Here is a 20,160-nt window from a genome sequence, read left to right as displayed (position 1 = left end):
AATTCGCCAACTTTGCTAGTTTTTATAAAACGTCTACTCACACGAAGCTAACTCATCAATTGGGTAGATTTGACTGACAATTTGGGGGCACCAGGTAGGGCCACATCCCAGAGTGCCCAGCCTTCTCCTTGTGGCCCTCTAGTCTAGGGGTCCTCAAACTTCAGTCTGCCTCAGAATCACCTAGAGGGTTTGTCAAAACACAGATTTCAGAGTTTCTCAGACGGTAGATCAGGGTGGGGCCCGAGAATCTGCATTTTAATAAATTCCCTGGTGATTCTGATGCTGCTGGTCTAGGGACCATACTTGGAAACCACTACTCTAACCTTCTTTCTGCCTGTCTCTGCGCCTCAGCTGCCTTTTGCCCTGGATTGCTGCAGAGTTCTCAAATCTCTCCCCTCTGTTATGCAGGATTCTCTTGCTGCTATCTGCAAACTCCCTACCCAGACCAATCCTGGACCCTCCATTTAATAGGATTCAGCCCTGTTAGAGGGCAACTGTGATTTTAAATATATACTAAGTAATTTTGTTTGTCTGTTTCAGAGTGAACTACTCCCCTGCCCTCCAGACACAGCTCGCCCTCTGCTGTGGTCTCTTACTTGGGCCTGAGGGGTCAGAGTTCCTGTTTAGGGTGGGTAAGATGAGTTCCTGCGGAGCCTGAGCCAGGACTGAGAGTCTGTTTGTGGACCCTGCCAGACTGTTCCCTGTCTACACAAAGCTGTGCTTCTCTATCGTGGGGTCTGGGGCTAGTCAGCAGCAAGTTCTGGGGAGGGGGGTGGGAGTGGGGGTGGGGAGCTGGGCCGCTGAGCCGCAGCTGTGGCTCCAAATTGCTCTGAGGCCCACTGCCTGGTCCGTGCTCCAGCAGGAACCAGCATCAAACAAATGGGCTCTGATGCATTAAGTGGGGAGAGGGTGGCTGAAATGGGCCCTCCCCCACCCGCATCCATCTAATACGGTGTTGAGCAGTAGAGGCTGACTTGATGAGAGGAGCCATAACGAATCCTCAGATTCCATCCCTTTGGGGGCAGCTGGGCAAGAGCGGGTATAGCCTTCACTCTTAATAAAGACTGGAAGATGACTTGTCCCCTCCCACTGGGTCAGTTAATCCAACTGCACGCTGGAGATTAGCATTTCTAATGGGCTGGGAGGCGCAGCCTTCAGAAGACAGGGATGAGGGATGACAGATATTCTGGGGTTTCCCGGGGCTCTGAAGGGAGGCGGGCCTCCCTTTGTTTGGCCTCAGTTAAATTGAGGTCGATGTTCTTCGAATAAGGTGGTCGCTTCATCTCTCCACTTCTGTCCCCTTGAGAGAGGGCTCCTGCTCTAAAAATGGGCCAGTGGACCCCCCAAATGTCATATCCAAGTCCAAAATCCAAATATCCAAAGAGGATGACACAAAAGTCTCGAATTCACCTGGCCACTTCTTTCCTTCAAAGCCACGAGCTGTCTCTGTCATTCATTCATCCGCTTATTCACTCATATTCTTTCATTTTGTCCTTGCTCTGTGCCAGACTGGCCTGTAGATAGAGGTGAAAAAATGGTCTCTTACACTTAGGATGGTCACAATTTAGTGAAAGAAACAGACAATAAATGTCATATGACAAGCCCCAGTGAGAGATAGAAAATAGGTGTTCTGGGGGCATAGCGAGGGGATCTCAACCAGACCGTGCTGGTGTGTGTGTGTGTGTGTGTGTGTGTGTGTGTGTGTGTGTGTACGTGTGTACTTGTGCGGTCATATCAGGATCAGGGAGGACTTCCTGAGACAGTGTCACCTGCACTTCCTGTTAAAGATGTGTGACCCAGCACGGAGGCCACAGCCTGCCTTCCAGGAGCCCAGAGAGATGATCTGTAAGGAGAAAGGTGATTACAGAGGTACGAGAGCCTGGAATCAGGACTTACAAGTCTTGGTTGTGAGCATCAACTCCAGGGATTATGAATTATCCAGAGGGAGGGGGGTCTGGAAGGTTGAGAGGAGAATATTCCAAGCGGACTCACCTTTGGGCCATAATTCATTTGTTGAACCCACAGTGTTGAGCCTGCTGTCCTGGACACTATCACATTGCTTTTGTTACCTGACTGTCGCCCATGACAGTCTGAATTTCCTGAGGACTGGAATTCTATCCTACTTACTTTATGTCATTAATTGGCCCAGAGTAGGTTATTAATAGGTGCTTTTTGAGCTCAATTGAATTTCCGAAGTTGAGGAGTCTGAGAAACCATTGCATGTCAAGGGAGCTGGAAATAGCTTGAAATGGCTAGAATTTAGGGTATATGTGAGGAGTAGTAAAAAAAAAAAATGAGGCTGCAGATGTAAGGTCTAACATGTCAAACCATGGAGTTTAGATTTTATCCTATTATAGCAAACAAGGTTATTATAGCAAACAAGGTTATTGTAGCAAACTTAAAGTTTTCCAGTAAAGGAGTGACATGATCAGATTTGTATTTTAGAAGACCCTTTTGGCTACAGTTTCAAGGGGGAGTAGGCGACACAGGAGGCAAGGACACTGTCAATTCAGGATGAGGCCTTGGACTAATGGAGGGACAGTGCAAGTGGACACAAGGAGCAAATTTCTGAGACAATCTGTGAACTTGAGAATGATAAGGTCTTTCTCATATTCCAATAAGTGAATAGGGAGGTTCAGAGGTGGTATGTGATAAACCCAACGAGTTATTCAGAAGGAGCCAGACCTGGAAATAAGGTCTTATTTTAACCTAATGAAGCAATAACCCCTCAAGTCAATGATCTTTTCTGAAGGAAGAATAAACACAGGTGGCTTGGATAGTTACTTTGCAGTTCTTTGTCCGAGAGATTTGGGTCTACATTTGCAGGGGAATCTTTTTGCCCTTATTTCCCATTACTGCCTACAAGCCACTAGTTATCTTTCTACACAAGCAGAACCACTCTACTCCCCACACTAACCTGAGGAAAGGGAGGGGGCTTACAGTGTCTGGGTGCATCCTCACGCTGCCTGGGTGACGGTCTTCAGCCACTCCTCAGGGGAAATGTGCACAACTACAGGCCAAAGTACCAAGAAAGGCGGCGTGGTGAAACTTAAGCGGTGTCCCTAACCAACACAGCCCTCTCTGTTTCCTTCCCTTCTCTACTCGCTTGTTGATTGAGATTCCTTTGAGTCTATTAAGAGGGGGGTTTGGTTTGTTGTAAGCAGTTTTATTCATCCTTTCAACGATATGAAATGTCTGTTCTGTGTCAGGCACAAGGCAGGGCATATGCCAGTGTTCTCACATCTCAGGGCAGGCAGGGCTGCAAAGGAGGAGCGGCTAGGAGGCAGAGCTTCACTGCACATTCCTTTCCTTCTCCCAACATCCCAACACGGCCCTTCTTAACAGGTGGTTGTGCACAAGCACACGTCAGTTGCATTGAATCAGGGGTGTCTCCATGGCTGAGCACATTCCTATACCACTCGTTCTACCTTGAAAACACTAACTGTGCCAATGAGTTTTCCAAGATAACACCAACTTCAAGATGGGGGCTGGTATCGCTCAATTTCTGGGTATGCTGTCTGGTGCCCATGAAAAACCCCATGATTCATTTCTGTCATTAATCCCCAGACATCCCTCTTCTACCCACTAAGGAAAATGAACAAATTACATGGCCAGAGTCCATTTTGAACAACTTTTATTATACGTTTAGTGTTCTCTATACAAAAGAAATCAGGTTTTTTTTTACAGTGATTCAAAAAAAATTCTGAATAATTTGGCCTTTTCATTGCTCATGCAGTCGTTTATAAGTCCACATATTAGATGGTCCTCACGACCCAGAAGCCTTCCCTGCTGAAGGTCGAGCGTGACACCCTCAGATATGCATCTGTCACTGACAACGTTGGTTAATGCAAAACAACTCGCAAAAAGGAAAGAACACGATGTGAGAGGGGTTAAAACAAGGTGTGCCATGGTGAGTTAAATATTTAACCAATGGAAGAAAAGATCAGACCAATTTGTGGGTGTGTGGGTAGGTGGGTGTGTGGGTAGGTGGGAAGGGATGGAGACATTCGGAAAAGATTTCCCCACTGAAAGGAACAAACTGGAAAATGTGTGTGTTGAAGGGAGGTGAAGGGCAAGAGGTCCTCCAGGGCCCAGCATGGGTGAGGGTGGGACCAGGACAGAAGGTGGCCATGCCACAGACAACTGATGCTCAGTGCAGGAGGATGTGAGGTTGGCAAAGAGCTGAGAGCTGGGCAGAGGGACAACACTGACTGAGGACGTCGAATTTGGGAATCAGAAAGGAGAGCAGGGCAGGGTCACCTGATCTGCATCCTTTTTGAAAAAGAAACAGAGAAGTGCACAAAATTCTGGATTTCTTCTCCCAGATTTTTGTATTTATTGCTTCACTGAAGTCTTTACACGTGCTGACCTCCAGCCCAGCATATCCCGGGGGGGGGGGGGGGGAGCTTCCATGGGCCCTGCTGCCCCTCGGCACCCTGCGGCCGTCACTCTTCCGAGGGACACAGTATGCTGGGGGCGCGATGCATTACGAAGCGAGAGACACCACCCTAGGGGATACTCTAGGCTTCATGGTGACAAACACCAATCAGCTCGTCACTCTCTTCTCCTGGCTTGGGTCTCCCCTGAACAGCACGGCTGGTTCACCACAGGCTGGCACAGACTGGCTGATCTGGGACTCAGAAAAATCCACTGATTTCATCTGTGGAGGTGTATGGGGATGTGGGAGACGTGGAAAGAGACGTGGGAGACAGTGAACCAGCAGGCCAGATCTTAAGTAACACCACTGCTCCCAAGGCGGCAGCTGCAGTGAGATGAAAGAACACTGAACAAGGAGTCAGAAGGCCTGAGCTCAAGCCCTACCTCCCCTTGATTTACTAGCTGTGTGACCTTGGGTAAGTCCCTTTACCTCCCTGGATGTTAGCTTACGATGAGTACTTTCAATCAGATCGGCTCTGTGATCCTTCTGCATGCTGAGATCTGATCCTGTCTTAAGCTAGACAGCTTTGTACCTGTTTCACTTCCATCCTTATCGTTACAAAACATCCATTTAATACTAATGTACTGCTAGAGGGGCACTGGTTTTGGGTGTGGCTTGAGATACTGGGTGGTGGGGTCTGGTGGCTTCCCTGGACAGCTGTCCTCCTTTCCTTCTGTTTCTTCTCAGAACCCGTTCTTAGTAGGGGAGGGAAGGAAAGGGCACTGCCCTGGCTTGGGCTGGGCAGGCTGGGGACAGCCACAAGGTTGACTTGAACTCCCATGGGGTGGCCCCTGCCTGGTTTCAAGGAGGGGCTGCCCAGGATTTGGGCTCTGCCCGGGGCGCTGAGTGTCCTCCTGACATTTCAAGCTCTTTGTTTCATTCGTTTGACTCCTCTGATTTTCTATTTTAATCAGGGATCTCCCTATATGCTACTCTTAAGCCACCACGTAAAGATCAACTAGGATCCACAGGGTGATTTCTTTCCAGTGGACCTAGCTGGGTGGAACGAATTACAACACGGGCTTGTGTGTGTGTGGCAGGGGCTGGTGCAGTGGTGACCGAGGTATCACGGGCGGGGAGTGTGCTCTGTGCCCTCCCGCTGAGAAGTGATTCCTGACACCTGCCCCACCAGCTGAGAGCCCAGGAAGCCTCGCCTTTTCAGCGTGTTAGTGGAGCAGCCTTGCAAAGACTGAGGCAAGGGTGTGTGAAATCCCCACGGCTCTCGTCACACGGGCTGTTTGGGATGCTCTGTGACTTGGCTCTGATGCTGCAAAGAGCCCCAGGAGCCTTAAAAAGCCGCTGCCTGTGCTGTTCCTGGGGAAAATTCGCTCTCCTTCGGATCAGACTCTGTCTCTCTTGGTTTTGCCTCCAAGAATTGCCCAAGTGGGGCCCAGCGTGGGCAGCCTCCTTCCCCTGCCCTGAGTTGTGCACGGCACCCCACACAGCCCTTCACATTTCATCTCCGGCGGGCCTGGCTATGCACTCATCCTCTTCAAGACAAGGTCGTAATCTGGATTGCTCCCCCGAAAGTGCCGCCCCGCAAAGGCGCCTGCCACTAGGTCTGCTGTGAGTGTGCCGGTGTGGCTGCCGGCTGTGTGCAGGGAGGCAGTCCAGCGGCTGGAAAAGCCACAGATGTCTGTGGGTCTGTTCCCACCCCTTTTCCAGGGCTAACTGCGTGCACGGAAACCATGAAAGCACTGTCTGGGCCCAGGCAGCGGTCCCCTTGCAGGGTGATTAGTACTGGCACCAGCAGCCTCTCGGACCTTGGGACTGAGACCTTGGGACCTGCCAGGAAGGGGGTAGACCAAATGCCTCTGACCCCTCAGGGCGAAGGCAATGGACGAGGGAAGTGGCTACTTTTCAGCTGAAACTCAACCATCTCCCCAAAAGCAAGGTAAGGAAAGAAGGGTCCCATTCACAACGACCCAGGCAAGGTGAGAGGCAGCTGTCCCCCGGCCCTGCAGTGGTGCCCTCCCCAGACACTGGCCTCCCCGCTCCTTTAGCTGGGCCCATGCCCCTCCGTGGGGACAGGTTTTCAAAGGAGGGGCTGACTAGGGGAGACAGAGGCACCAAAATACAGACCAGTTCAGCAACTTGGCCCAAGGGGCAGAGAAGAGAGGCTCAGGCAGCAGGACTGCCCCTGTCTTGACCAGTCTTCAGGACCAAGTTCCCACTCCAAAGCTCTTCCCTTTGAGCCTGGAGCCACTGGCGGCTTAAGCACTCAGTGCCAACCAATGCCAACCAATGCCACTCTGTCCCAAGACTCAGTTCCACGACTGTCAGCCCTTCCCCCATCATCAGTTGTGTGGAGGACTTTCCTGAGGCAGAGGGACGGGTGTGACATCTTACGGTCCATCCTGCCCAAAGAGCTTACTTCCGGTGCACTGAGCTTACTAGTGCGTCCTGTGCAATATGGAGCGAGGGCCTGAGAGGCTGACTGCTCTGCTCAGAGCCAGAGTGTTTTCTGGAAAGGCCGGTCCTTTAATTCAGCTCACAGGCACACTTCCCTGACATTCCCTAGGCTACAGGAATGCCCAGCAGTATCCAGGCAGGTGGAGGAGGAAAGGCAGGGGAGGGGACCCCTGAGCTGGCTCCCTAGTCCCCTACTATTCGCCCTGTCCCCCATCATCACGAGAGAGCTTCCCCCCAGGCTTCCGGGCAGCACACCTGGCTACGGCTTGGACCAAAGGACAGTTACTCGCTCAGGTTCAGACAACATAACTGGCTCAGCTCTGGGCTACATTTTCTCACCTGCAGACAGAGTAGGTGTGCCTATGGGCTTGACCTTCAACTGACTGATTATTAAGTGATGCAAGCATTGCTAATACCTTTGCGGCTTAAACAGGTGGCAAACGATGCTTTAATAATGTCTCTGAAGGACACAGCCTTGCTCCTGCCCAGGTCGCCTGGCAAGAAGCTGGAGGCTCCAATCAGAGGCTGTGTCTGTGGCAGGTGGTCCACTACTGGGGATCAGCTTCACCCCCCTGAAACCGACTTTAGCTGCAGCAACAGCGGAAGGGTTACTCTTAGGCTCTAGATCTCTCTCTTTCTCTCTCTGAGGCTAGGTACCTTTGGTTTCAAAATGGAATAGGTGGGGAGCGTGAAGGCAGTGCCTTGGGTCTCAGAGAACTGCAGGTCTGCGAGTGTCTCCATCTGGGGCAACGGGCTGCAGGACACATTTTGAGTGGCTGCTTCTGGTTCTGCTGTGATGCTTGCATAGGCCGCCCCATTCTCCTTGAGACTGATGTCACTGGAGGCTTCAAGGCTTGCAGGGAGGGGCTGGGAACCTGGGAACTGCAGGGACAGGTCAGAGCTGCATAAGGCATACGAAGAGCACTCCCAGGCCAGGCTTTACAGCACTGTTGGGGGTGGGGGGAGGGTCTCCTGATAGGTAAATACCCTAAGGAAAGGACACACCGGCTCAGTCTTGGGGGCAGCAGGGCCCCATCCACACGCCATAAAACACCAGTTTCAACATCATACAGGAGCTGCTATCTGCTAGAGACGAAAGGGGGAGCAGTGCTTTCCAACCCCAAGCACACCGGCACAGCCTTCACATCGCAGGGGTCCATCTCCTGGAGGGCAGCAGCACAGACCCTGACCAGGTGGGAGGCACCCTCTACTCTGGATGCAGTGGGTGTGGTCCTCTCTCCCACATCCTGAGTTTCACTGATGGGGAGGCAGGAAGTCCAAACCTAGCCCTTTCCTTCTCTCTCGAGGTGGGCAAAGCTCCCTAGGGACGGACGCCTGGTTTTCCTCTGCTTGAGGTACACAGTCACTGGAGCTGAAGTCCTTCCCGCTCCTGTTCCTTAAACTCCTTCAGTCATTGCAGCTTTCGTCTCAGACACTCCAGAGGCAGGGGCAGGGTAAGAGCCAGGAGCAAGAGGTAAGCCCACCTCCCAACTGCACCAGAGCAAGGCAAGGAGGCCTGCTTACCCTCTCCCTGCCAAAAATACTGTCATTTTCCAGAAAGGAGCCAAGCCCAGCTCAGCAACTGACAAGGCTGAGGTGGATGGGTTGGGGGCCAGGGGAGGCATCTGGCGAGAAAGGCATCCTTTGGAAATACGTTGGCCCAGCTGCGGTTTGAATACTATAGCTTTTCTATATGTTCGTCTACGGATCAATCCTTTTTTTGCCTATCTATCTCTGAAGTTTCCTGGGGGAGAATCCACCTATTCTTTCTTTTTTTCCAGGGACATTTCTTCAAAAGGAAAAGAAAATGGAGATGTTGGGTCTGGAGGAGAAGACCCACAAAGCAAAAATAAAGACAATGAGTAAGTACCGTAACCAACAGAAACTGGTGAGTGTGTGTGTTGAGGTCAAGGGCAGGCAGTGTGGGTAGAGGCTGGGGGTGGCTGTGAGGCTGAGCAAGGGACCTGGGCTCCCTCCAGCTGAGCTTAGCCATGGCTCCAGCTCGCCCACCGGTGGCACCCCGGGGGGGTCATCGGGAGGGGGCTTGCGGTTGGCTGGGTGGTCACTGGTCCTCACAGCTTGGCAGACTCCCATGTTGTACCCTTGTCCCTGAAGGTGGTGGCGGCTTTGTGGTAGGTCTGCAGTGGCTCGTCTCCCCCTCTCCCCTCCTTCTACTTGCAAGGTAGTGGCTGTGCCTGGGGGGCTCTGTTAGGCCAGAGAATAGATGGCGTTGACAGGAGATGTGGCCTCTGAGCTTTCGTTGCCCTCTGTCTCTTCCTTGTCCTTTTTGACTGTGTACTGGCCGATGAAGGAGCCGTCCTCATTGAACTGTCCCTCGCCGCCCTCGCCATAGTCCACCAGGCTGTCATCACTCTCCTGCTGCTTGATGGTGCCATCCAGGGACGTCTGGCTGCCCTGCAAGGGCTTGTTGTCCTCGTCACTGGATGGAGAGAGGACAGAGAGTCAGGGCTGGCCCACCCAGCGCAGCCCAAACCCGGGCCGGGCGGAGGAAGGCCTCCAGCCTCTTGCCAGGCATGTGTACCACACGGCTCAGAGAGGACGGGACCTCAGGGATGACCCAGATCAGCCCTCACTCCCCTCCCCGTCCGGCCAGTTCTGCAGAAGGGAAGCTGAGGCCTCGAGAGGACAGCATCGTCTCCCAGGCGAGGGGCAAGCTGGTGCAGAGCTGGGATGGACCCACACTCCTGGACGCTGGGTCTGGGGTCCTCTCCGGGAAGCTGGGTGACTCTCCGGGATGGAAGCAGGCAGAGGACGCCACCCCATGGTGAGGCAGAGCCAGCCGCTTGTAGACCAGGGGGACAGGAAGGGTCAAAGAAGGGGAGTCAAGGACTTGGAGTTCTGGTCCCACGTGTGTCACTGTGTGGTCCTGCAGCCTTGGGAAAGCCCTTCCTTCTTACTGGGCCTTAGTTCCTCCATCAGGAGGGTTCAACTAGCTTTGACTGTCTGTGATCTGTGACTGTCTCTGGAAAGACTCTGCTCTTGACAAAAAGCAAGGGTCTGGGCCTGAAAGGGACAAACCTCTCCCTGCCTTTCCCCTTCTTTGTCTTGGTGGTGTTCCTCTCAGTTCTGGCTTATCCACAAACAGATGCTGTTGTTTCAGGGCTAGCAAGTGATGGAGGGAGGAGGGGGGGACATGCAAATGAGATAGGAGGGGCCAGCAACTTGAGACAAAACCAGCAAGGCTCAGAGGATCCAGCTTAGCGCCCCTCTGAGGCCCCAGGTCCTGCCCTTAAGCTCCTCTCATGCAAGGAGAGCTGGTAGTTAAAGTGGCATCTACCCACTGGGGTGCCTGCTGTGCCCCCAGGAAGTGAGATACCCCGAGTGGGCCGGCATCTGCTCAGGCACCACATCCCTTCCCCTGGCTCTTCTAGGCTCAGAGGCGGGGACCAGCTGCTGCTGGCTGCACTTCAGAGGAGAGACGAGGTCCCGGCAGGGGGCAGCCGGACCAGCAGTGGGCATCTGGGTCGCGGCAGGCACGACCACAGCGGTGCCAGGCAGTCTGAGCAGACACCCCCCACCCCCACTCCCCTGCCCCAGGCCACACTTAGCCCTTCCTGGGCTTGTGGCAAACCACCGGCTGAGTTGCCATTAGAGTGGGCCGTGAGTTCTCACTTCTAACCGCAGTGCAGGTCAAAGACAGCTGTCGGGGGAAGGCCGCGAGCCAGAGGAGCTAGGCGTCAGGAGATGGAGAGCTATTAGCCCACTGCCCCCATGAGCTGAGTGAATGCGGCCCGTTACCCTGCTTAACTGTGTTCTCTGACGGCAGCGCTGTGTGAGAGGCAGCTGAGTGAGGGAAGTGGGTGTCTGGGGTTATGCTGTATTTGTTCAGGGGGTGGAATTCACGTTTTGAGAACCAGCAGATTCTAATGACCAGGCTCCTTACCCTACTTGCCAGTGTTTTTCACAGGCACCCTCTCCCCAGCGCCCTCCATTCCCCCTGCAAGGGAGTGACAATTGTGTCTATGTGGTTCTCGGGAATTCCAGGCCCCCAAGCTAAATGCAATCACTGAACAGGGTGGCCCAGTGGGGATGGGAGGGGTCCTTAGTGTGTCAGGTTCTTGTGGGGAAAGAGGATCTAGGTCTTCCCTCCTAAGGGAAGCCTGAAAGAAACCCAATGACTGTGGCCCCCTGGTCCAGCCACCTGTTAGCCTACCTTCCAGGAGACCTTCGAGGACCAGGTGGACAGACAAGGGAGAGAGAAGCAGAGAGAGACACACCAGAGAGGTGCCTGGGCAGCGAGGTCCCAGATGAGCAGGGTGAGCCAGACCCCCAGCCTGTCCCACCCAGAAACTTGGTTTTTCCTCTAATGTATTAATTTCTCCCCTTTCCCAGTTTCGGACTCTTGGACTCATCCAAGTGGGGGCTCTAGGATGGATGCCGCAGGCCTCCCCAGAGCCGAAGCCAAGGGGTGTGTATGTGCGTGCGCGCGTGTGTGTACATGTGTGTGCGTGGTGTGGAAGCCCGTGCGTGCTGCACCAGTATATGTGTATCCAGCCTCAGTGTCGGTGGGTCAGGGGGTTGGGGTGGTGAGGCAGGTGTTTTCGCCCAACAGCTTTGGTGTCTGGTGGAGGAGAGGTACCTGAGGAAGTGGCTTCTCATAGCGCAGGTTACCTGGCCCTGTATTTGAGGAGGTCCTCACCCTTCCTCACGCTGCACTGAGGGCCTGGGGAGAGAAGGCCCAGGGCCTTTGGAACTGATGGCCAGAGGATAGCTCCTGGCCCATGGGGAAGCTGGGCCCCACCAAGGGCGCTGAGGACAGCCTGGGGCGGGGGGTGTGTGTCTCTCGTGCTTGTTCTCTGGGAGGCTCCTGGGGATGCATGAATTGGATGGATAGGCAGGGTCTATAAGCTGCCAGACGGGCTCCTGTGTGGGCAGAGGCTCTGCCGCCCATCGATCTGATCCTGTTTGAGAGGCTGCAGGTGGGCAGAGTGGCGGAGGCCCAAGACAGGATGAGGAGAGGTCAGAGGAGGATGGGGTGACCTGGCCCCAGAGAGTGACTTGGTGGGGGTGGGGAAGGAGGGCTCCAATCAGAACATTTCCTCCCTTTGCACTTGGCCTGGGAACGAGACCTCCATGACTCACCCTGCACCATTCCTTTACTCAAAGCGTACTTGCCAATAAAATGGACAGATTACAACTTTTGTTAAGCCGGATACAAAGGCCTGTCCAGATCTGAGAGGGAGCATGGGCATAGGACAGTGGCAGTAGCTGGACGTTGGGCCCCTGGGCTCTCCAGTTCTGCACTAGCTCACTGAGTGGACAGCACAGGAATCTTCCAGGTCACTTCCCAGCCTGGGCCTTGGTCTTCTCATCTGGGACACAGGCACTGGACCAAATGCCTCTCCAAGGCCTATTCCAAGCTGCAGCCCAGAGAAGTCATTCTAGTTCCTGAGGAAAAGGCCTAGAACACCTCCCCATGCCCCCTTCATCCCTCACCTAGTTGAGTTTTAAAGACGTTACAACTTCCCCAGGTCATCATCTTCAGAGTTAAGGTGGGGTGCAGGCAGAGAGCAAGCTGAGAGCAGAGCTCATTTCACAGCAAGGGGGGGCCTGGGTGCGCTTTCAGAGCAAAAAGGTGGAAACACACATACAAAGATGCAATAAATCTGAGTTGTGCAGTTGAATGAATGAAATGCTGTTCATCGAATGAGTGTAAGTGTGTTGGGCAGTGCGCGCCATCCCCGGGGGTATGGGGGGGGGGAGTGCTGTGACAGAGGCGGAGGTGACAGCCTGATGGGTGAGGACATCCGTGCAGTTAGCGTCTCAGCCCAGCTGAGCAGCTCTGAGGGAAGGGGGCTGCCTCAGGGGGGGTGAGGAGAACCCACCTGACAAGGGGTGCTCTGTGTGAACAGGAGTCAAGGAGATCGCGCACCTGTAATCAAAGGAGCCATCCTCTTCTTTGGGGTCTTCAGGGCCAAGGGGAACATCCTTCTTTTCTCGCACTTGGTCAGTAGGGGAAGCAAAGACACAGACGTCATGATTGAGCGTGCTCGAGCTCTGCGGGGCCCCAAAGTACAGCCAAAGAAGCCGCCTCTGGGTTCCATGACTCTCCCTCTTAACAAGGCCCCATCCATGCCCCCCTTGTTCTTGCCTCCCACGGTTGATCGGGTGCCAAGTGAATTCTGCTTCCTCCTCCCCGTCACTGGGGCTTTTCTTACATCTCCACTGACAACTGAAATCTCCCCCGACCCGGCTCCCCACCACCGCTCCATGAGGTCTTCTCCAAACACCAAATGGATGCGATCCTTGGCACCTTTCTTTTTTTCTTTTCTCTTTTGGCTGCGGCACTCGGCATACTAGATCTTAGTTCCCTGACCAGGGATCGAACCCATGCCCCCTGCAGTGGAAGCGCCGAGTCCTAACCACTGGACCACCAGGGAATTCCTTGGCACCTTTCTTAATCTGGTTCCATGTTATAATTATGTGTGCACATTTATTTTGCCTGTAACAGAATGCCAGTTCTTTTCTCGAGGGTGGGGACTGTGTGTTTCTTCAAAGCTCCTAAGAGAGTGCCCTGGGCAGACAGGACACGCCACACACACCTCTGGAATGGAAGGTGCTCTCTTAACTGTGACCTCACTTGTTTGTGCGACTCCCTCTTCCCACACCTCCTCTGTGACGTGTCAGCGTCCCTCCCAGGCCCTGTCTTGTGCTGTGACCCTCCTACTATGCCAGCTGCACTGTCCTTGAGGGAGAGGTCACCTCTCCTTCTAGTATCCTTAGCACCCAGCACAGAGCCTGGCACACAGCAGACACTGAGGTGAGTGACTTCGTTTCTTCCTGAGGTATGAGGCAGGATAATCACCCCTATTTTAGGGGAGGGAAGCTGAGGCCTTGAAGATGTCACGTAACTAATTAGCAACTAACGTTTAAGGTGGAGACTGGAGCCCTGGCCTCAAGGCTCCTGGTTCACTCATCTTCCTAATGGATGGGGGGCTTCCCTTGGAGCTGGAGGAAAGGAGATTAGCCGTAAGAAGAACTTTCTGGAACGGGCAGAGGAAGGCTGAGTTTATCTGATCAGTTCTCAGGTGCATCAGTTCCACCTGGAACAGAGGGTAAGCTCAGAAAGGCTGCCCTTCTCCTAACTCTGCCTTTCTGTCTTACAGAAGAAAACCAGCCCCAACACAGCACAACAAAGTGAAAGAAAACATCATTCACCAATAAAGAAGTATAATTTCCTGCCCTCCCTGACTTGAAGGAGAGGCATAACTCTTTAGAATCCTAGGGTCTGAGGGCACACGGGCCAGGGGAAGAAAATAAAACAGAATCTCCTCTCTCTTTGAGTTGAGTTTTAGGGGATCGTGGAGGAGGATGTGTTCACAGAGATGCGCAGAAGCCGGCACTTGGGGAGCATGGGGTGTGTCTGGCGATGGCTTTGGGGGCAGGGAGCAATTTCATTGTGCAATCCAGCTGGATTTTCACTCTCAGGGTCATCCATTATCCTGTCTCCTGTCACCCTACCCACTCCATCACAGACAGATGGCTTTCTCATCCCTGTTTGAAAAACAGTCAATATTTCCAGAAACAAAAAAGCCAGAGGTCCTTGTCCTTGACCTTGGTTTGTCTGGGCTGGAGGATCTTCAGGCCACAGAAGAGAAATACTGCTCTGGGACTCAAGAAAAGCTCAAAGCCCTTTAAGGACCGGGGGTCCCTCTCAGTGCAACCCACCCCTCAGCCTCTGCCAGCTCCTCATGTAGGAGCATCTGACCCTCTATTGGTATATCTGTGATTTCAACCCAGCCATGCTGAGAGCCCAGCTCTGTGGCCTCTCTCATGCATGTGCTTCTTCCATCCAAACCTCTCTTCACTCCGGCCTCTCTCTTACAGTTCCAGAAAACGCATCTCTCCTTCCCACTTCACTGGGACATAGGATCCTAATGAGATTCAGGCTGAAAAAAGTCAATTACTGAGCAGATGGGTGGTGAGTCAAGGGGAGGGAAGGTCATTCTTAATGGGAGCCAGGGTTCCTTCCATCTCCTCGCTGGCTGCCTGGACTGTTCCATCCCCCCACCTCAGGCGAACTTAATTAACTCAAGTGCTTTCTGGCAACTCTGAGATGCACAGAACAGGCAAGAGGACTGTACGTCCAAGCTTGGCAAGGATTGTGCTCACTGAGAGGGCGGAGCCTCCTGGAGCTGGCAGGGGACCTGGTGACTCACAGGAAAGCCCGCTGGCCCTGTCCCCCAAGCCCACTCCTCTGACACATCTTACCTGGGTACTTGCCGCCTCGACTCCTCTTGATGAAACAGACGATGAGCAGGGTCAGCACCAGGAGGGCGACGGCACACATGAGCCCAATGAACCAGCCCTGGGTGGCGATGTCCGCCTGGTTGTTGGTGTAGGCTGGCGGGGGAGGGCCAGAAGCAAACACGTGGTGAATGATTCACGTGGGAGAAGGTGAGGAGGGGAGGGAAGAACTTCAGTTATTTCATGTCCAGGTTCCTCCTGCAGCCTAACGGTACCACCCAGCAGCTCTCTGGCCCAAACTACCCTACCCTACCACAGGGACAAAGAGAAAATAATGTAAAAGTCAAGGTCAAGAGGTCAGAAAAGAGGCACAGGACAGGGGTACAGGAAGCAGAATAAGCAGCAGGAGGCTGAACAGGCCCTTTAGGAAGGGAAGTTTCCTAAGCATGAGGCGTGGCATTCTTGCAAAGCCGATGGCTGGGCACAGCCTGGTGGGGAATGAGGGAAGGCCAGGGGTTGACTATGATTTCCCACGAATGAGCCACAGGGGTGAGCCGGCACGCTACCCGTCAGGGAACAAGGTCAGCGGCCACATGGCAAAACCCCTGGAAGAACGAACGCCTTCGCAGGCCTGCACAGGCACAGAGCGGCGGCCTGTCCCACCAGCACGGCCCTGAAGCCGATCGGGCTTCCCGGCAGTGGGTCGCAGGTGGGGTACAGTTCCAGGATGCCCCGTGCTTCCTTGTGTCTCCCCAGCTGCACTGTGGGCTCCCTGACAGCAAAGACAGCCCCTGTGTGGGTAGCCCAGACGGGCCGGTGGCGAGGTTAGGGCCAGGGCTGTGCATTCAGCACACCCCATGCTGCCTCTCCCAGACCACTTCCGTACGTGGAGACCCCTGTGACAGCGGGTCCCTCGCTGTCCCTGCCTGGACATGTGGAGACCTGTCTCAAAGTGGGCAGACACCTTCATGACGCGAGGGGCGGATGGGCGGGCCTGGAGACCAGAAGCAGATCTGACGCTGTCCTGGAGGACCAATGGCTAAGGTTAGAGATCAGAAGGGGTGGGGTGGGTAGGAGTCACTTGCCCTCTTCCTTTCTATGGACTGGAGAACAAAAGAAGCTGCCTTCCACGGAAACCACGACGTGGAGGACAGGAAGGGTCACAGGGGTAGAACAGACCCTGGGTAACCCTGGGGCCAGCAGAGCGAGCGGAGTGGCCTCTGGGAGAGCCAGACAACATCGGGAGTGCTGAGAGCCACGCAGCCAGAACCGAAGCTCAGGGCCTCCTCGGGGGAGAAGCACAGGCACAGAGGATGGACCCTGGGCCCGTGCCGTACTCTAGGGTCTGCACCACACACCATTTTGTGGGGCATGTATCTGGGTGCAGTCTACCCTTTGCTCTTCTTGGGCAGAGAAACTGTCTTTACAGCGTTCTCAGCATCTAGCCAAGGGTATTGCACCAAGATGGGTCTCAATAAACAATGAAGACTGATGAACAAGACCTTCCACGCTCTCTGTGCTCCGGCTGCCCAGGCAGCCCGGGATGGAAAGCAGCTGAGTCCCATGGGAACATGGCTGTGACTACCCTGATCCAGGTACGCTGTGGGGCAAATCCCATCCCTGCTTCCACTCCCGCTTCCGAAGGCCATTTCCTGCACAGGGTCAGAGAGGTCTTCCTAAACTCCACGCAGGATCAGATCACTTCCTCGCTTCAACCTCCAATGCTTCTCATTACTGTTAGGAAAAACCGTCCATTCCTTATCCTGGTCTGCTGGGCTCCATCAGTCCCATCTCCCACCACCCTGGACACTCCAGCCACACTGGCCACTCCCACTCCTGCCTCAGGGCCTTTGCATCTGCTGCTCTTTTTTTCAGATGGCTCCCTCAGCAAATGTCATCTCTTTGGAAAGGCCTTCCTGGAACTTCCCAGCTAAGGCAAAAGCCCTCTCCCCCACCCAGCCACTCTCTATCCGAGGGCTCGAATTTGTCCTCTTCATAGCACTTACAACCATTTGCTATCTTACTAACAGTTTACACCTGTAAGCACTTCCTATGGGCTGGCACGACTCCAAGTGCTTTCCCATGATTATCTAATTTAATCCTCGCAACAACCCCATCAGGTGGATTTTTACTATTACCCCTATTTCACAGGTGGGGAAACTGAGGCACTGAGGTTAGTGATTTGCTTAGGGGCCCAGAGCTGGTAAGTGGTAGAGCTGAGCTGTGACCCTTGGCCGTCACAGCTCGAGTCTGTGCTCTTCACTACTCCGCTCTCATCTCTCCACCCAGAAGTAAGCTCCCTGAAGGAGGGACCGTCAGGGTTACTGTCATCCCCCCAGTGCTGGGACACAGCCTGGAACACAGAGGCACTTGATCTGCTTCCTGACTTCCTTCCCTTCGCTCAGTCCACTCATCCTCTTGGCCTGATGGGGTCTCTGCTTCCCTCAAACTCCACGCTTGCCCTCCCTTCTGCATCACCCACTGCAGCATGCGACTCAGTCGCCCGCTGTGGGTCCCCTTGGCAGTTATCGCATCTTTTTGTGCTTGCCTTGAGCTTTGCTGGAGGAAGATGAAGACCCAGGCCCCTCACAGATTCACTAAGTCATACTTCAACTGGACCTTCTCTGCAGCCTGGCCACCCTTCCACTCCTTTCTCACTGCCCCTCCCAACTGCTCCCCCTCCCCCTCTCGCTGCCCCCACGTGACCCCCGCTCTGAGTCAGTGTCTCGGTGCCGAGCTCACCTGCTCCACTCTGGAGACCACTGAAACCTCACAGCCTCCATGACTGTCCCTTCCTTCTGTGTCCAGTAGGGCCCTCCTCTCTCCCATCTGAAGGGACCCAATGCCTCACCTCCTTGGTGGCTCAATCCCGTAAGGATCTCTGAAAGCTCTAGCATTTTCAGTTTCTTCCTCTGTGCTATCTCCTCCCTTCTGCTGTTAAGCACGTTGAAGCTCCTTGTATCTTAAAACAAAAACCCTTGAGGACCCTGGCGGACTTTTTGGCTCTAGTGCACGCACTGTCCTCTTGTAGGTAAACTCTTTGATCTTCCATCATCTCCAGTTCCTGCCAACTCCCTTCTCTGCCCCCAAGACGCTAACCTCGAGCCCCTCTGTACTCAGCGCTCACCCACCATCACTGAGGGCATCTTTCCCAGACTTACCTCGACACCCTTGACTCTTACTCTCACCTGCCCTCCAGTCCTGCCCTTCCAACTGGTGATCCTCTTTTCATCTCTCATTGTCCTTCCAGCCTGTCCCACACTGTAAGCCCAGGGCTTGCTCCTGACACCTCCTTGGACGGTCCCTCTGCCCCCTTCCTGCCCCCATGCTTCTGCCAGTGGCTTCACGACTCATCTCTAAGGGCTATCATTTTACTCCTTCCAAAATGTCTCTCATATTCACGTCACTGCACCATTCTAAAGGAGTCCCCTCACCCCAGTGTCCATCAGATCCCAAGGATACAATGACACATCATGTTATCATGTTCCCAGAACACTTCCATCATGCCAGGTGCTCTGGTCTTCCCCTCCCTGCATCCTTCCCATCCTGCCCCAGAGAGCCTGGATTGCCACCCTTCTTGCCCTCCACCTTTCCACATTGTACCCCCTCCTTCCTGAATCTCCCATTCCTCCAGCTCACACCGATCTCTGAACCCCCACTTCACCCCTATTTACTCTGCACAATGCAACATTTAATTGCTCTGTTTCCTGCGTTCTGATGTCCAGCGATACTATTAAGGCTTGAGAAAAGGGGATTCCTTGGGCCCCCCCGTACTTAGCACGATGTTGATCTCCTAACAAGCAGTCATTGACTACTTACTGATTAATGACCAATTAAATCCTAATATGCTATGGTTAACCTGGGGTATCTCTCTCATTTTTTCCTGATACCAGCTGGGGGGTCACATGGATATTGGCTTGACCACGTGCCACCTGGGCACTGGGATGAAGGAGCCACTTCAACTTGTGTTTGGATGGTGGTCATCACCTTTTGCAGAGAAGTTGGTCTGAATGTCTGCAGTGACCTGTTTGCTCCACCATCTTGCTGATAGCCATCTCCCACGAGACTCCTTTCTCTTGGGAGAGAAAGTCACAATTCCAGGGAAAGTGGCCATATGGGCAATTTAGAAATTAAATGTAGCTTTCCATGCCTGACAGCACCACGTAAAGTTCAAATGTTACCTTCGATCCTCACTGAAAAGATCAAAGAAATTGCTGTGAAGTCTGGACACAGAAGGCTGTTCAAAACCAAGTAGATTTTGTAACTATGCTTGGTGATAGACGTTAACTAAACCTATAGTGATAATCATTCTACAGTATATACATAGGTCAAATCATTATGGTGTACACCTAGAACTAATCAGTGTCAATGAGGCACAAAAACAAACAAAGAAACCAAAAACCCAGTGGGATCTGGGGTGAGGTGGGCTCAACCAGACCCCATCAAAATGACTCTGTTTCTCAAGAACCAAAAGAAATTTAGGACGTGATCTCACTCACAATGTGACCCCACACACAGACTCTGAGAGGAATAAGGCGTTTTTGCAAGGCAGTTACATTTGTCTGCTAACACCACTCTTAATCGATCCGTTCAACATGTTTCCAGATTCCTAACGGACACAGTAATAGCAACATCCCAAGACCAGGGTATATTTACACTCACCACCTTTGCTGTAGCTAACGGAAGCCAGATCAGCACCCGTCCACTGGGGACACATAGGTCCTAATAACTCTTACTCTGGCCTAGAGGCCATATTTTGTGTGCCTTCCACACCGCACCCTACAATCCTGCTCAGAAACGGGCAATTCACCTGCAAGGCAGACAGTTCCCATAACTCCGAACTCTAATCAGGAGGAAATTGGTTTGGCCATTGGAGAGAGGCCAGTCACTCAAAGTCAGCAAAAAAATGATATTTCAGAAATACGGCAGATGAACAAGTATGACAGGGATGGGCTTTTTTGTTTGTTTGTTTGTTTTTGCAGTACGCGGGCCTCTCACTGTTGTGGCCTCTCCCGCTGCGGAGCACAGGCTCCGGACGTGCAGGCTCAGCGGCCATGGCTCACGGGCCCAGCCGCTACGTGGCATGTGGGATCTTCCCAGAC

General features: G+C 53.4%; 1 protein-coding gene across 5 annotated transcripts in view; it reads right to left on the bottom strand.

Moving 5' to 3' along the window:
- Positions 1 to 4,447: 4,447 nt before the first annotated feature.
- Positions 4,448 to 20,160, bottom strand: part of NFASC (neurofascin) — a 188,030-nt gene continuing 172,317 nt past the window's right edge. For 4 of the 5 annotated variants that reach the window (XM_029230365.1, XM_029230362.1, XM_029230363.1 and 1 more), the window contains 3 exons: positions 15,083 to 15,214; positions 12,744 to 12,813; positions 4,448 to 9,290 (listed from right to left, as the gene is read on the bottom strand). In XM_029230365.1, the coding sequence (XP_029086198.1) occupies positions 9,059 to 9,290; positions 12,744 to 12,813; positions 15,083 to 15,214 (434 nt within the window). In that variant the 3' untranslated portion in view covers positions 4,448 to 9,058. The remainder of the gene's footprint in view (positions 9,291 to 12,743; positions 12,814 to 15,082; positions 15,215 to 20,160) is intronic. The other variant, XM_029230361.1, reaches the window with a different exon arrangement.

This window comes from Monodon monoceros, unplaced genomic scaffold (assembly GCF_005190385.1).
Source record: "Monodon monoceros isolate NGI ecotype Baffin Bay Population unplaced genomic scaffold, NGI_Narwhal_1 Super_Scaffold_18, whole genome shotgun sequence".
Lineage (NCBI taxonomy): Eukaryota > Metazoa > Chordata > Mammalia > Artiodactyla > Monodontidae > Monodon > Monodon monoceros.
This window is presented reverse-complemented; position numbering and strand designations above follow the sequence as displayed.